Below are 17299 nucleotides of genomic sequence, written 5' to 3' on the forward strand. Positions count from 1 at the left end.
CAGTCCTTTGCAGTGGATGCAAACTGCAGAGGAAGTGATTGAGTATAAATATGTCCATGGGATAATAGGACATCGCACAATAACTAGATTTGCGTGAAGTCTGTTTGATATTCATCAGATAATATGTAAAAATTAAACGTAGGAAGTGTAGGATTGTCTCGCGTGTGTTTGGACTAGGATTGGGTAAGGAACCGTCCACCAAGAATAAGTTCTACACAGACACAAGTCATTTGTGCACTTTTGTCAACTAAAGTCCCATGTGTATTCTTTACTAATTTGTACACGTGCGTGTGTTAAAGGGCTACCAGATATCGTTGAAGAGTTCCCGTGGTGCCATCGATGTCTTCCTGTGTCCAGAGGACTGCTCTGATGTTTGCAGTCCTGTGGTTGGAACCAGTCCCTCCAAACCCAATTCTGACCCCACGCTGGCCCCTCCATCCTCTGACCAATTAAATTCCAGAACCCCTCCATCAGCCCAGGAAGTGAGGTCATCATCACCAGCATCGACGACGTCGACCGCGACGGCGGCCTCCCAGCAGGACTCGTCTTCGCTCGTCTTAGGTGGTGAGACAGGTACTCTTCTATTTCTTTACTGCCCATTCAGCTCGTCTTAGGTGGTGAGACAGGTACTCTTCTATTTCTTTACTGCCCATTCAGCTCGTCTTAGGTGGTGAGACAGGTACTTTTCTATTTCTTTACTGCCCATTCAGCTCGTCTTAGGTGGTGAGACAGGTAGGTGGTGAGACAGGTACTCTTCTATTTCTTTACTGCCCATTCAGCTCGTCTTAGGTGGTGAGACAGGTACTCTTCTATTTCTTTACTGCCCATTCAGCTCGTCTTAGGTGGTGAGACAGGTACTCTTCTATTTCAGTACTGCCCATTCAGCTCGTCTTAGGTGGTGAGACAGGTACTTTTCTATTTCTTTACTGCCCATTCAGCTCGTCTTAGGTGGTGAGACAGGTAGGTGGTGAGACAGGTACTCTTCTATTTCAGTACTGCCCATTCAGCTCGTCTTAGGTGGTGAGACAGGTACTTTTCTATTTCTTTACTGCCCATTCAGCTCGTCTTAGGTGGTGAGACAGGTACTCTTCTATTTCTTTACTGCCCATTCAGCTCGTCTTAGGTGGTGAGACAGGTACTTTTCTATTTCAGTACTGCCCATTCAGCTCGTCTTAGGTGGTGAGACAGGTACTTTTCTATTTCTTTACTGCCCATTCAGCTCGTCTTAGGTGGTGAGACAGGTACTCTTCTATTTCTTTACTGCCCATTCAGCTCGTCTTAGGTGGTGAGACAGGTACTCTTCTATTTCAGTACTGCCCATTCAGCTCGTCTTAGGTGGTGAGACAGGTACTTTTCTATTTCTTTACTGCCCATTCAGCTCGTCTTAGGTGGTGAGACAGGTACTCTTCTATTTCTTTACTGCCCATTCAGCTCGTCTTAGGTGGTGAGACAGGTACTTTTCTATTTCAGTACTGCCCGTTCAGCTCGTCTTAGGTGGTGAGACAGGTACTCTTCTATTTCTTTACTGCCCATTCAGCTCGTCTTAGGTGGTGAGACAGGTACTCTTCTATTTCTTTACTGCCCATTCAGCTCGTCTTAGGTGGTGAGACAGGTACCTTTCTATTTTTTTACTGCCCATTCAGCTCGTCTTAGGTGGTGAGACAGGTACTCTTCTATTTCTTTACTGCCCGTTCATCATAGAATCCATGTTAGTGTTTGTTTTTGCTCAGTTCTGATGATCAGCTGAAACTTAGACACGTCTGAAAACCTGAGGTCTTCAGCAGTGGCATTAAATGATGGAACAAGCTACCTCTCCATATCAAATTGGCCCCCACTTTTAAATCCCGCTTTGTTTCATTTTTATTTCCATCCAGTTTGAGTTTCTGCATCGATTCGCTGGCTCTTGATGACCGTTTCTTTTGTTTTTTATTTCTCTTGGTGGTTTTATGTTTTATTTTCTTGTGCAACACTTAACCGTTTGTAAAATGTGTTCTGTAAATAAGTGGATTGGTTTTACTTGATGGGATTCACACAGTCTTTAAAATGTAAAACCCACGGCAGATTTCTGGGTCTGATGCAAATCCTGATTCCTAAAGTGCTCACCAATAGTTTGTCAAACCTTATGAGAACATTATTCTTTTTTTTACTTATAAGCAAACAAATACAAATCAGTTTTTGATACAGAAAAAATAAACACAAACTCATGTTCAAAAATAGTCAATCTGCAAGCTTGTAGTTTGTCTGTTTATTTATTTTTTAATTAAACTGCCGGACAACTCTCCCACCGGGGAGTCTTGAGGAATAGTCTCTTACAATATAGCTGAGTGAAGATTCTTATAGATATACAGAGAAAGGAATATCCGCACTCTCGAGTAGTTTCTTATGAACTTGGTTTATTTCTTTTTTTAAAGATGTTTTTTTTGCGGCTTACGCCTTTTATTGTTTTTTTTTGAAGGGACAGACAGTAGGCTGACAGGAAACGGGAGAGAGATGGGGGAAGACATGCAGTAAAGGCCGTGTCGGGCTCGGGAGTCGAACCCGCGGCACACTGCGACTGGATTACCAGTCAGGTGCCCAGACGGTTACGCCACCGCCTGGGCATGAACTTGGTTTATTGAGCAAACACAGAAGCAGCAGCAATCTAGAGAAACAGACGCGTTTCGGCACGTCTGCCTTCCTCAGCGTTTGAAACGCTAACTGTTCTCTGTATTATTTCAACCACCCACATTATAGGGGAGCTAGTTCAAATGTCGAGACATATGAGCTGCATAATTGCATATACCGATAGTCAAATAATGGCCCAAGTATGTATTGGTCGTGCTCTAATGTAAACCTAGCCAATGCGATCTTACCAAATTTCAAGTTGAGTATTGCCAGTGGTGGCTGAAACCCTTTTGGTCATGAACAATTCTAAAAATGATGATAAACCTTTCTCTCTCTTCTTTTCTCGCACACACCTGTCCTCAACAGAATCATTTCTGGGAGGTGACCCCTTCTCGAACCTTGGAGAGATGCCAGACTTTGACCTCTCGCCCCTCTCCTCCTCCGACTTCCTTAACGGTGAGGGGCTGGCCCTCCCGTTCGATGGCTTCATTAACCTGTCCCCGCCACACTGCCACGACTATCACTTTGGACTGGAGGAACACGAGGGCATCAGCGAACTGTTTGACTGCGACTTTGGTGACCTAACACAGGTTCTGGAGGAGACCTAGGAGGGCGAAGAGGAGGGTGGATTCCTCCAACCAGCGTTTAAAAAACATTTTTCCTGCAGGCCTCAAGGGAAGGTGAGAAATGGGGATAGTTTGCACCTGACATCAGGAGGAACATGTTGGGTTTCACTCCTCCTTGGTGTGGAAGGATGCTTTGAGATGTTCCCTCAGCCCACCTTGAGAAAGGATGCAGCGGGACGTCACTGCTCCACGAGGGACGTCACTGCTCCACGAGGGACTTCACTGCTCCACGAGGGACTTCACTGCTCCACGAGGGACTTCACTGCTCCACGACTACAAGAACAACCCATCTCCCACGGGAGGCATACTATGGTCCGACGGAGCATTGGTTCGACATCCGTCCGCACCTCGGACTAGCGCCTGCTCCCGTGCTTGCGGTTATGGTTAGGTTAGGGTTTGAGGTGCAGGTTGTCGTGTTTCGGACCAATGACTAGTCGGACCAAACACATGCACTCATCTCCCGCAAGCATCTCTAAACCCCCCGAAATTGTACAGCACAGATCTAGCACTTGATCATTGCCCATTTTTAAAATTTTAGCAAAAGAGTTTAGCTTTAGTATAGCTATTTAATTTATTTATATGAATAATGTTTTTATATTTTGTACTGAGGGAGATTGTTTTTTTGTTTGTGTGCTTTGTGGCGTTTGTGGTGGGTAACTGACTTTTACAGAGTAAAGTCATTAGTGTTATTTCAACTTTAGACTGTACAAATGGAACCAAATGGACTTGTAAGTGTCCATTGAATTCGGGGATAAATTGACACTCTACATGAAATTCTACAGTGTAGAGTGAGCTGGTTTCATAAACACATAAATGTAAGTCTTAAAGATGGTTTAATACATAAGACCAGTGAAATGGTCCTCTGAACTAGGCATAATTCATGTTGATGAAACAGTCTATGAATCCATTCCTCACGTTTCTTGCCCTGGCTTTCCCAAATGCATTTATCAGTTATAATTGACAAGACAGGGTCTAATAGTGTGGATCTCTGACTTCATGTGGCCAGCCTGTGACACCAGTCATCTATGCCATACGTACAGTATCGGACATATGTATGAGCGGTGAATTGGTGTAGCCAGGGGTGCCCAAAAGGTAGATCGCGATCTACCAGTAGATCACAAAGGACAATATTTAATTTAAATGTATAAAAAACATTTTTTGCCATCTGCCACTTGAGTTAAAGGTGACTTGATTGATTGACAAAAGGGGCCTGTATGCTCAAACTCACAATGCAATATTTTGTTTTCAAGAGTGTTGCTGTGCATAAACATCTGTAGCAGTAGCATTACAAATTAAATACAAAGAAAACCCTAACTATTAGATTACCCCCCTCTATTTCCCATTCCAAGTCCATTTGTCCTATACTGTATGTAATGCCAGCGCCGCTATGCTAGTAAAGCCCCCTCAGGTAAACTATTTTCAGTAATGGTGGGTAGATCTTGTTGAGCTGATCATTTTGAAAGTAGCTCGCATGTCATAAAAGTGTGGTCACCCCTGGTGTAGACGAATGGAGTGAAATGATGACAAGTTTGTGCTTTGCAGCATGGAGAGTTTTGATCTCTGACCAATCAATGGAGGACTCTTGCATGTCACACGCATGGTCTGGTTGTGTCGCATTCTAGTCTGTTGTTTGGATAGAGGAGAATGATCTGATGAATCATGAAAAGAAAGGTGTTGTGCACAATTTGATGCATATTGGTCCAGCGGTCTGACAAACACAGACCCTCTTCTAGACCAGGGGTTCTCAGCGTTTTTGGCCGGGGACCCCCGGAAATGCTTTGGCCATGTCTCGCGACCCCCACCCTGCCACCTCCCGAACCCCAATATAAATTGACTGCTACAATAACCTTAATAATAGACACCATAACTAAATACTGAAACCAGATATAATCATTAGGGAAGGTGTATGCATGTACTAAGTGTACTATGTAAACTTTCCAGCCATTCAGTTGAAGAAAAAATAATAAAATAATTTGGGGACCCCCCCAAAATATATATTTTTTTAATGTCGACGTCAGGTGTGAATGGGTTAAAGCCATTTCACAATTGGAGGGCAGTAGCCAGAGGCTATGACTGTTTGCGGGTCCTTGGCATGGAAAAGGTTGGAATCCTCTAACTTATAAAACCCTGACTTGTTAGAGGTCTCTTCAAATAACCTCAAGGTCAATAATATGTTTGCGTTTTCACCAGACACCCAATAATGTAGACAAAACAAAGAAGGCATTGACGTACAGTGGTAGGATTGATGTATGGCAGATGCATGAGACTTGTTTACTGATGCAAGTTCGCAAATTCATTTCCAATGGGAGTCACATGGTTTGACACAACATTTCTGTTGTATGAGGGGGTGGGCCGGGGCAGTCGAAACACAGCTGAAAGCTGTACAACACATGTGTCAAACCATGTGACTTCCATTGGAAATGCATTGGGGCAAGATGTAAACAAACCCTTTGTATACATCTAGCATGCATCAATGTTGTATGCTAGATCGAAAGGTGTGAGTGAAGCCGTAGACTTTATTGTTTACTGACTTTATTGTGACAGCAGTAGTGAAGCAGGGACTTCTACAGATCTGGGATTGTTCTGCATGTGAAACTGATGGTGAATAACTCTTGGTTGGGCATTTCGCCAGTCTCAGGGTAGTCGGAGTACAGTCATCAATCAATGATTTTGATGCAAACTAGGCCACAACCCCCTGTGTGTGGACCCAGGCGACAACCCCCTGTGTGTGTGGACCCAGGCGACAACCCCCTGTGTGTGGACCCAGGCGACAACCCCCTGTGTGTGGACCCAGGCGACAACCCCCTGTGTGTGTGGACCCAGGCGACAACCCCCTGTGTGTGGACCCAGGCGACAACCCCCTGTGTGTGGACCCAGGCGACAACCCCCTGTGTGTGGACCCAGGCGACAACCCCCTGTGTGTGTGTGTGGACCCAGGCGACAACCCCCTGTGTGTGGACCCAGGCGACAACCCCCTGTGTGTGGACCCAGGCGACAACCCCCTGTGTGTGGACCCAGGCGACAACCCCCTGTGTGTGTGTGTGGACCCAGGCGACAACCCCCTGTGTGTGGACCCAGGCGACAACCCCCTGTGTGTGGACCCAGGCGACAACCCCCTGTGTGTGGACCCAGGCGACAACCCCCTGTGTGTGGACCCAGGCGACAACCCCCTGTGTGTGGACCCAGGCGACAACCCCCTGTGTGTGGACCCAGGCGACAACCCCCTGTGTGTGGACCCAGGCGACAACCCCCTGTGTGTGGACCCAGGCGACAACCCCCTGTGTGTGGACCCAGGCGACAACCCCCTGTGTGTGGACCCAGGCGACAACCCCCTGTGTGTGGACCCAGGCGACAACCCCCTGTGTGTGGACCCAGGCGACAACCCCCTGTGTGTGGACCCAGGCGACAACCCCCTGTGTGTGGACCCAGGCGACAACCCCCTGTGTGCGTGCGTCTGTTATCCATAGTTTTAAGGAATGAGGCTGAGGAATCCCATGACGACACGACAACACCGTCATTCCTAACCTTTACTATTCGACTGTATTGTGATGGTTCACTAGAAGCACAACAGCATTCCTTGCTTGTATTCAGGGCAGAGAGGACTTCAGAGAATGCTACATCTTATGCTTAATGTAGCACAACCATATCCATTGTACAACCTCTCAGCGAGTCTCCAATTGATGTGAAGTGTTGTGAGCTTGTAGATCGGATATTTTCACACGACAAAGTATAAATGATAGGCTGACACTGAATTTTCATGGGTGTGGCTAGCGATTCAGGGGCTGGAGCCAGGCTATATACATGAGGCTTAACAGGGGCTGGAGCCAGGCTATATACATGAGGCTTAACAGGGGCTGGAGCCAGGCTATATACATGAGGCTTAACAGGGGCTGGAGCCAGGCTATATACATGAGGCTTAACAGGGGCTGGAGCCAGGCTATATACATGAGGCTTAACAGGGGCTGGAGCCAGGCTATATACATGAGGCTTAACGGAATTTTGGAAAGGGTCAGATCCATGTCCCTTGATGGGGAAATTATGTTCATGCCTTAAATGACCTTAAATCAATGATCATGTTTAGTGTCTTATATTATTCCACCTGCCAGTTACAGTAAATCATGTTATTACATTAGAGTACATGTTTTAAGTTTAGAACATGAACTTGTTTGTGGTTGTTTTCTCTTAGGAAAACTAGTTTGACATCTTAAGCAATAACACGTAGTTTTGATCACGTATTGATTGTACAATGTATACGTCATCAGTTTACTGTCATGTCAACTTCAAGTAGTTTGAAACGTCTCCATCTGAATTCTCTCATTGTTGATGTAGTTAAAGCCTTTTGCTTTATTCCCAGGGTTGGGGTGTGTGTGTGTGTGTGTGTGTAAGATTATGTATTGTTAAACTTAATATTTATTTAATAGGGTTGGGAATTTCACACCAAGGAACATAATGATGGACCCTCTTACAGTGTAGATCCAAATCCAACCCGATTAGGGAGGAATAAAGAAGTAATGGAAGGGTTAAGGGTGTAAATTAGTTTTTGTGCGTGTTTGTTTTTTAAATTTCCATTTTTCAGGATTTGTTCTGCATTTACTTTAGGTATTCATCTTGTTTAATTGTGTACAATATATCAGTTATCATGTATGTGCAGTCTTTGAAATGAAAATCTTTGCCATGACTCTTTCTTGGTGGAATTGTTATTGAAACATCTATACAATCCCATTTGTTTAGTGAATCTTATGAAGAAGTTTTTCGTTAAGCAAAGCAACACAATTGTCCAAAGTCTAAATTAGCCCTGAATATTTATACTTTGTGTGCTAAAAATTACTCAATCTGCTATTTTTGGCATGCAACAAGAAAGTATAAATTTAGCGTTGGACCTGCAAGTTTGTATATAGTCTTTTCTCTGAACATCCACTTAAAATGGTGGCTTTCTGGATACAGGTTTTAATGGTCTAAGAGGTTTATTTTAAAATATATTACATGTAACCTGTTGAAAATGTTCAAGTAATAGTTTTACTGTTTGTTTTTGGCCTCTGATGTAATGTACTTTTCAATGGTGGCTCAGCTAATTGACATTGATTGCTTTGCTCATGTTTATTTTGATATTTCCGTAAGTTGAAAACAGCCTTTTTTCCATGCAGGACAAATGCAGTGCCTTATGGAGGTGGAGGAACTTGGGGAAGGGGTCTCTCTCCTTATGGAGGTGGAGGAACTTGGGGAAGGGGTCTCTCTCCTTATGGAGGTGGAGGAACTTGGGGAAGGGGTCTCTCTCCTTATGGAGGTGGAGGAACTTGGGGAAGGGGTCTCTCTCCTTATGGAGGTGGAGGAACTTGGGGAAGGGGTCTCTCTCCTTATGGAGGTGGAGGAACTTGGGGAAGGGAAGGGGTCTCTCTTGATCTGGGTGGGTTTGTTTCCATTGTGTTTAGCTTCACGGTGATGTTGACCCAAGGTTGGATTCAATGTCTAATGAGTTTCCATGTGATGTGTGCTATTATTTAACCACTTGACCACGCAAAAAAAAAAGTTTTAATTTCTTTAGAAAATATCTGATCTACAAGCTCACAATCATGTCTGTCTGCTATGTTCCAACATTATGGAATGTCTATTATTATTATTTTAATTTACAATGACATGCCCAAAAAAGGTTTTTCTGATTAATTCATGTTTTTTCCCCCAAATTGTTTTGTCACGAGTGCATTCACACCGTGAATTACGCAGCAATGAAGTCACGTCATTTTTATTCGGAACGAGATCGATTTTTCAACATGAATAAAAAGGCCTCAATCTGAATGAATGAGGCATCAATTATATCTATGAAGAGTTTTTATGCAAAATACTCGCCCGACTACGGATAAGCGGTTGAAGATGGATGGAAAATGTGTGGAGGTACTATCTTGGACTACAGTGCAAAGAGATACTGTCAGGGATTAAATACGAATTAGACTTTTACTTCGGATGCAAGAATATAATTTATTTCAAGTTAATTTGAGATACAGCATTTAGCAATTAGGATACAATATCGTAAATATAGAAAATATGATGAATTCAATATGATTACAATAATCAAATGAAATGGAAACAAATTAAAAAATCACAATTTACAATTTGCCTTAGTTGCTAACTTGCTAATCATTTAATCCTACATTCAAATTGTTTTTGTTTTGAGAGATCACAGCAATCAGTCACAGTAACCAGTAACATATAGTAACCAGCAAGTAACATATAGTAACCAGCAAGTAACATATAGTTAAACCATGTTCCAGTGGTTGTTGGAACATGGAGGAACTCAGCGATAGAAGATCAGCACGGCAGCCTCTGTAATTTGCATGGATGCACTCCAACCACTGCCGGTCCCATAGCCATCCCAGTCGAAGGCACTGAAGTCACCGCACTGTATAGGAGCTCTCTCTGGGAAGAATCCTCCTCCACCAATGCAAAACTATCAACATGTAGAAATATGCAACACACACACACACACACACAACTGAGTTCAATGTGACAGTAAAGAGTAATAGGCTATGGTACAAAAACAAGAGCTGAGCACCTCCCGTACCTCCCTTTACTAGATAACTAGAGAATACTCACGTGTTCAATATTGCAGCCAGTAGGTTTGGATCCAGAGCACATGGCCAAGGCTGCACGTTCACCATTGAATACTCTGAAGGAGATGTAGCCTGGTGTTAACTCACCTGAAGGAGAACACAATAAATAAATATGACTTTATATTAATATTATAATAGTAATAATACAGTATTAAACATTGAATAGAATAATATATTACACACATGATGCATTTGTATTAGTAGTAGTGGTCATAGTAGTAGTACATGGTTCTTGATTCTGATATGTGAGATATAACCAGATGGCATACTTGAATAACTTGATATGACAGCACCAATGCTATACTGTAGGTGGCTCATTTGGAATTATTGGCCAGTAATCCTTTCATCATTTTGGGCAACTATTTGTATTTGCTTGTATCTCCCTCTCTGTCTCTTTCTCTGTCTTGCTTTCTTTCTCTCTCTATGTCTAGATGCTGGACCAGGTGAACATCAGCAGAGTGAAGAGTACAGCATGCACACTAAATGTGCAACTTTATTATTGGACATTTATATATGTGGATGATCTTTGTCTGATAAAGATTCATAAATTCATATAGGAGCGAATGGTTGTTCTAATTATAATGAAAGTGAACAGGAGTTTGTACTAGTGTGCGGGCTCTTAATTGTCTTTTCTCAGCCATTTATATTTTTATGTTCCATCATCTACATCTACAAAACTTACGTCTCGCATTGGGCCCATAAAAGTTGCGTACGGTGTCATCATTCCCAAAGTCGTATGTAATAGGGATGGATGGTCCATGGTCAGTTTCGCTGCTGCAACTCCCTGCAGCATATTTTACTGGGTACCGCTTAAGAATGGGAAGAAAAGGGGGTTGAATAAGTATCAGATACGGTAAATAGTTATACACTGTTTTAGCTTACATACCTTATTTATGTTTTAAAACATAAATACTAAAATGTCTTATTAATCTTGTACAATGAATAGTTATTAAAACAAAGGTTTGAAGCGGTAAGATGTTATTCTGATAGGAGCACTTCAGCTACAGTACATATACTGATGTAGTTGCAATGTGACACAATTCAGCCGATCTTACTTGGAAAAGGTTGAAGAGGTTCCCATCAAACCCACTCAAGAACTGATTGGTGGTGTGGTATCGTAGGATAGCGGCGGTCCTCCAGTCTCTCACTGGAGTGATGTTGGGAACGTGCCACACTGCTACATCCCCTGCCTCGATTTCAGAGTAGCCAGGATTCTGTCAAAGAAATATTGGGTGAACAAATACATGAAATGAATGAAATATTGTATAGGCTAATATGTAGAACAGAGAAGATACTGTAAGCTAAATTCAATGTAGGCCTAGTTGCTACAACGATTAGAAGTTTGGCCGCTAAACTCTGCCCACTGCTTTGGAAACAAATCCTATCACAATCCTAATATGAAGAACCGCCATATGGATATAATTTTCACAGAGTCACAGAATATACAGTAGCATCTAAATTCAAATAGTACAAACCTGCTTTGGAAACAAATCATTATCACAATCCTAATATGCATATGTTCATGAGTAAGGTTGGACTGTGGGAATTACACAGACAGTCAAATTAAAGCAATGCTCGCATGCTCTTCTTTCAACTGCACACCAGCCATTAATACTGAGCCATTAATATTGAGGATCAGTCAAAAAGCGACCTACTGTACCTTGAAATCATCAGAGGTAGCTCCCCCTGCTGTTCCGAATGTGTTTCTGTTGGCCCAGTTGCCATCACCGCCTGGCAGGTTGGCATTGTTGCCCTGCTCTGAGGTCCAGCGGTCACCAGATGTACATTTACCATTCATGTTGTTCTCATGAACACTTGCGACCAACGTCCAGCCACCACCTGCAGTTGTCATGTCACAGAAAGTCTGGTATTCCCCACCATCAGCAGTAGTAAGGTGGTAAATGCCATCTGAAGGGTAGAAAATGAACAAACACGAGGCAAATATAAGTCAACCCAAAGTTAGAAGAAGAGAGAATAGAAATAGAAAGGCAGCAGTGAAGCTGCTGTGTCCTATGAATTAATTACTATAGAAATAGAAAGGCAGCAGTGAAGCTGCTGTGTCCTCCTATGAATTAATTACTTCACCTTCATTCACATTCAGTACTTCTTTCAGTTGTTTACAGCTTCGGCTCGTCGCCTCCTCTCCACTCCACGGTCGGGCCACTCCACTCCACTCCACTGCACATGGAAAATCACATTGTGACAGACAGACAGACAGACAGACAGACAGACAGACACTCTCTCTCTCTCTCTCTCTCTCTGTCTCTTGTGAATAAATGAATAACATTATATTCAAAGGAACTCCTATATGAGGGATATCATTATGAATATTGTCTTAATTCTCTCTATCAATGTCTCAATGCTTAATGTTTTGTGTAAAGCACTTTGAATTGCCTTGTTGAACTGTGCTAACTGCTAAATAAACTTGCCTTGCTTTGCCTTACAGGGGTTGCTGACAGTATGACACATACCTGACAATGGGGTGCCTGACACATGGTGCACGGCCGTGCAAGCGAGGAACAGGAAACTCCAAAAGATCATGGCGACTGAGTAATGGAAATAAAAATCCGGCGACCCCAAGGATCAATTAATAGATATAAAATTGATAAAAACGGCGAAAGGCCAATTAATGGATAAAAATAAATTATATCTATTCTGTAATGCTAATTAGAAAGGACTGTAAATATATACCTTCAATAACCCAGCAGGGAGACCAAATACCGTGGTGTATTTACCTTAAAAATGAGTGATTAGCCCTTTAAATCTTGAATGACAGCCACGGTACCATAAAAAAAAAAAAGGATACCTTAAAAACGAATTGGAGACAGACGAAATAAAGTTCTGAGAGGAAGTTTAAAGTTTTAACTGTAATTTTTAGTAGGTAATAAAGTCTATTTACATAGAGAATGTGCTACATGGTTCAGATAATAATAATAATAGTACAATACATCACTATAATTTAGAGTATTCAATTGTTCCAATATGGATCCGAACTGAACCCTTCACAGTATCTTCCTGGCTTATACTGCATCTGACGTCAGTTGTTGATTAACGTTCATTGGCTGGTAAATAGTTCATTTCCGCAATATCCCACGGTGGCGCTGGTTGTCGAGCGCTCATTGGACCAGCACATGGATGATGAGACTGGTATCGTGACATCTTCCTTGGTTCCGTCATTGAGGGCCATAGACCGGGAAAGCACAGAGGCTGGCGTTGCTATGGCAACCTGAAGATAACATTCTTTCCCTGCTAGCTGTAACCTTTCGACAGAGAGAAATACTCCTATCTACTTTCGCACTAGGCACCAAGGTCAAATACATGTCTCAAATCAAAATAGGCCTCTCAGTATGCGAGTTAACTTGCCTGGGGACAGACAGTATGGAGACCGATTAAGGAGTAAACAAGATATAAGATATTAAATCTGAATGTGGCGTCAGGAAATCCATAATATAAATATGATAAAATAATATAAAGGATAATATAGGGCTGAGATGATTAGGCACGTGGATGGTGACATGACATAAATAGGATAAGGAGAACAACCCGGAGTAAACAGGCAGTAGGCTAAGAGTAAAATTATGATAAAAGGGCAAGATGACCAAATATGACCTATATGGAACACGGTCTGGGCCAAAGTTCTATCTGAGTTGACCAACAGAATATGATGGAGTGGCCAACTTGACATGACGTGTAAACAACATGTCAGAATGTATCTAACACTGAGGAGAAGGTAAGAATAACAATAGTTAAGGATAAGAAAAGGCCGCACACACGTAGCCACGATGCTGTATATTTATTGAGAAGAAACCAACGTTTCGACCTTTCGGCCTTCTTCAGGGAATAAACAAGCCAGAGGACAAACACACACTTATATAGGAGCAAAAACAGGTGGACTCAACACAGGTAGAGGGGAATGGGTTTGAAAAGGGTTGCAAACATTAAGCTCTACCAACTGTCACAGGAAAACTCAATGTTAAGGCCATTAGGGGCAAGGGTGTTGAGGGTTGATATCCAGTAGGATTCTCTCTTCAGCAGTGCTTTGTCATGATCACCCCCTCTTCTGTTGGCAGGGACCTTTCCGATGCCTATATAACGGAGAGCAGAGATATGATGGCTAGCCTCTAAAAAGTGTGTAGCAATAGGAGAAGTAAGATTTTTACATCTAATGGCACTGCGGTGCTCACTAATACGGGTCTTAAGGGCACGTGTGGTTTTACCCACATAGTATTTGCCACAAGGACAATAGATTATGTATATCACCCCTTGAGTAGTACATGTGATAATACTTTTGATGGGAATGCTTTTACCTGAATGTGGGTGCTTGAAACTTGTGCATTTTACAGTGCTGTTGCACTGGGCACAGGCACCACATTTGTAGTTTCCCTGTGGGATGGGGGTCAAAGTGCGCTGAGACACTACTTTAGGAGGGGGGAGATCTGAGTGGACAAGTGAGTCCCTCAGATTTCTGCCTCGTTTGAACACAACTGGAGGGGGGTCAGTGAAAACATTACACAACTGTGGATCCGTTTGTAGAATGTGCCAATGCCTATAAAGGATAGGCTTAATTGATTCGGCAGTTCTGGAGTACTTAGTGTTATGATATTAGCCCATGCACAGTACATCTTAGTCTATGTACTTGAACTTGAGATACAGTGTACGTGATATGTATTGTGTACTGCCGGTACTGTAGCATACTATATAGATAGGCTACGAGAGACATCTAGGCGACAGCAAGGTCAGCCTTGCTGCAGTAGGCACGTTCTTCTGTCTCATATCTTATTGTCACGTCATTATGATTCAGCACTATATATGTTTCCTGTTTGTGTAATAAACTTTGTGAACCTTAGCGTGATACTGTCTCGTGTCTCGTTAAGGTTCACAAAGTTTTATTACACAAACAGGAAACATATATATTGCTGGATCATAATGACGTGACAATAAGATATGAGACAGAAGAACGTGCCTACTGCAGCAAGGCTGACCTTGCTGTCGCCTAGATGTCTCTCGTAGCCTATCTATAAAGAATGCTACAGTACCGGCAGTACACAATACATATCACGTACACTGTATCTCAAGTTCAAGTACATAGACTAAGATGTACTGTGCATGGGCTAATATCATAACACTTAGTAATGAAAAGGGGGATCGAATTATTATTTGTATTTTTAGGGGCAGTTGTGAAGAGGTCAGCTCTAGATCTATTACTGATCTTGTCAATAGCCCAATTCAGTTTCCGTTCAGTATACCCACGCTCTTTGAACTTGTGGGTCATAGTTTTCACATGTTGCTTGAATAACAATAGCTCATACCACTTTGCTTCCAACCTTAGATTAAATTAAAACGTGCCGTCTATAAAAGTTAAATTAATTCTATTTGAACAGTAACATAAATCACTTTGCTTAAAGGACCACTTCACCACTTTTCAACTTCTCTTCCTATAATTGGTCCTAACTAATGTTCATGATAAAATATCACATTTCTTTCCTACTCAGTCTGTGTCTCATAGGAAGGCTGTGGGCAGTTCAGAAACCCGTCCACCAGTGACATCATCGATGGTGAATCCAAGCTAATAGAAACGGCAGGCTTTCTTTTCCTGAAAAGTTGCAATGCAAAAGTTGAAGCCATCGTTCTCACGATAATACAAATCTAAATATATTTTAACAAATCTTGTTTAAAAAATAATCTGCCTAATGATGATGTCACTGGTGGACGGGTGTCCGAACTGCCCAAAGCTCTCCTACGAGACACAGACTGAGTAGGAAAAAATGGTGGTGTTTTATCATGAACATTAGTGAGGACCAATTATATGAAGAGATGTTGAAAAGTGGTGAAGTGGTCCTTTAACAAATAAGCTGTTAGACAGAATAATCAGCAACCATTTAGATGTGATTCAAATAAGACACATCAGGTAAATCCTGAACGTACCTTCATTGTTAAATCAGAAAGTCAGGACTGCAGCATGCAGTGCTTGCTGGTCTTCTTATACATCTTGATTTGTTTAAGAATGAGGAAGATAAAATGGAATGTGTAGGTGAAGTGCAGGAGAGGGGCTCCCCCACTTCTAAAAATAGGATTGTTGTTTTGCATATGATGAGGGATTGAGGGTGATGAACTGAGACATGGTATCACTGAGAAAATCAGAAATGTACCTGGGGCGACCAATAGGTATGAGGAAATGCACAGCTACACGACTACGCCTCTATTACCTCAGGTGACTGAGTGACTCGAGACGTTTTGTATGTCCCCAAATTACCCCAATGGTCCCTCAGGCCTTCTACTGCCTGGTATGGAAACTGTACTGACCCGCGGCCTGGTATGGAAACTGTACTGACCCGCGGCCTGGTATGGAAACTGTACTGACCCGCGGCCTGGTATGGAAACTGTACTGACCCGCGGCCTGGTATGGAAACTGTACTGACCCGCGGCCTGGTATGGAAACTGTACTGACCCGCGGCCTGGTATGGAAACTGTACTGACCCGCGGCCTGGTATGGAAACTGTACTGACCCGCGGCCTGGTATGGAAACTGTACTGACCCAGTATAGTTTCCATACCAGGCCGCGGGTCAGTACAGTTTCCATACCAGGCCGCGGGTCAGTACAGTTTCCATACCAGGCAGTAGAAGGCCTGAGGGACCATTGGGGTAATTTGGGGACATACAAAACGTCTCGAGTCACTCAGTCACCTGAGGTAATAGAGGCGTAGTCGTGTAGCTGTGCATTTCCTCATACCTATTGGTCGCCCCAGGTCAATTTCTGATTTTCTCAGTGATACCATGTCTCAGTTCATCACCCTCAATCCCTCATCATATGCAAAACAACAATCCTATTTTTAGAAGTGGGGGAGCCCCTCTCCTGCACTTCACCTACACATTCCATTTAGAAGTGGGGGAGCCCCTCTCCTGCACTTCACCTACACATTCCATTTTATCTTCCTCATTCTTAAACAAATCAAGATGTATAAGAAGACCAGCAAGCACTGCATGCTGCAGTCCTGACTTTCTGATTTAACAATGAAGGTACGTTCAGGATTTACCTGATGTGTCTTATTTGAATCACATCTAAATGGTTGCTGATTATTCTGTCTGTTATGATATTAGCCCATGCACAGTACATCTTAGTCTATGTACTTGAACTTGAGATACAGTGTACGTGATATGTATTGTGTACTGCCGGTACTGTAGCATACTTTATAGATAGGCTACGAGAGACATCTAGGCGACAGCAAGGTCAGCCTTGCTGCAGTAGGCACGTTCTTCTGTCTCATATCTTATTGTTACGTCATTATGATCCAGCACTATATATGTTTCCTGTTTGTGTAATAAAACTTTGTGAACCTTAGCGTGATACTGTCTCGTGTCTCGTTAATTTGTTCTCCCGGGTACCCGCCGGCCGCCGCCGCAGTCGCCGTACCAAAGGAATACTTCAACAGGATTGTCACACACCACCCAGCCTGCACACACTAC

The 17299-nt window shown here is 42.8% G+C and overlaps 2 protein-coding genes across 4 annotated transcripts in view; one reads left to right on the forward strand and one right to left on the reverse strand.

Annotated features, from left to right (window-relative positions):
- The window catches only part of e2f1 (E2F transcription factor 1), a 34058-nt gene extending 27989 nt beyond the window's left edge, over positions 1–6069 (forward strand). Inside the window, exons 6-7 of one of the 2 annotated variants that reach the window (XM_079529979.1) lie at positions 300–564; positions 2971–6069. In XM_079529979.1, coding sequence (XP_079386105.1) covers positions 300–564; positions 2971–3212 — 507 coding nt within the window. In that variant the 3' untranslated portion in view covers positions 3213–6069. Of the gene's footprint in view, positions 1–299; positions 574–2970 lie in introns of both variants that reach the window. The other variant, XM_079529978.1, reaches the window with a different exon arrangement.
- Positions 6070–9189: 3120 nt separating this feature from the next.
- Positions 9190–12839, reverse strand: LOC306936630 (intelectin-1a-like). 2 transcript variants are annotated; one of them, XM_079520215.1, is made up of 8 exons: positions 12571–12839; positions 12307–12381; positions 11921–12013; positions 11496–11743; positions 10891–11049; positions 10518–10644; positions 9819–9922; positions 9190–9672 (listed from the first exon to the last, which is right to left on the reverse strand). In XM_079520215.1, the coding sequence occupies exons 2-8, from the start codon at positions 12374–12376 to the stop codon at positions 9520–9522; spliced, it is 954 nt and encodes a 317-aa protein (XP_079376341.1). In that variant the 5' UTR covers positions 12377–12381; positions 12571–12839; the 3' UTR covers positions 9190–9519. The 2 variants fall into 2 exon arrangements, with proteins under 2 accessions (XP_079376341.1, XP_079376340.1); XM_079520214.1 differs by having other exon boundaries at positions 12527–12839.
- Between the last annotated feature and the right edge of the window lie 4460 nt (positions 12840–17299).

This window comes from Electrona antarctica (assembly GCF_951216825.1).
Source record: "Electrona antarctica genome assembly, chromosome: 2".
Lineage (NCBI taxonomy): Eukaryota > Metazoa > Chordata > Actinopteri > Myctophiformes > Myctophidae > Electrona > Electrona antarctica.

Coding starts and splice junctions, on each gene's coding strand:
- LOC306936630 (XM_079520215.1), bottom strand. CDS start 12,376: ATGATCTTTTGGAGTTTCCTGTTCCTCGCTTGCACGGCCGTGCACCAT. Junction 11,050..11,495: donor CTACCTCTGATGATTTCAAG/GTACAGTAGGTC, acceptor TTTCTTTGACAG/AATCCTGGCTACTCTGAAAT. Junction 9,923..10,517: donor TTATGGGCCCAATGCGAGAC/GTAAGTTTTGTA, acceptor GTTCTCCTTCAG/GTGAGTTAACACCAGGCTAC.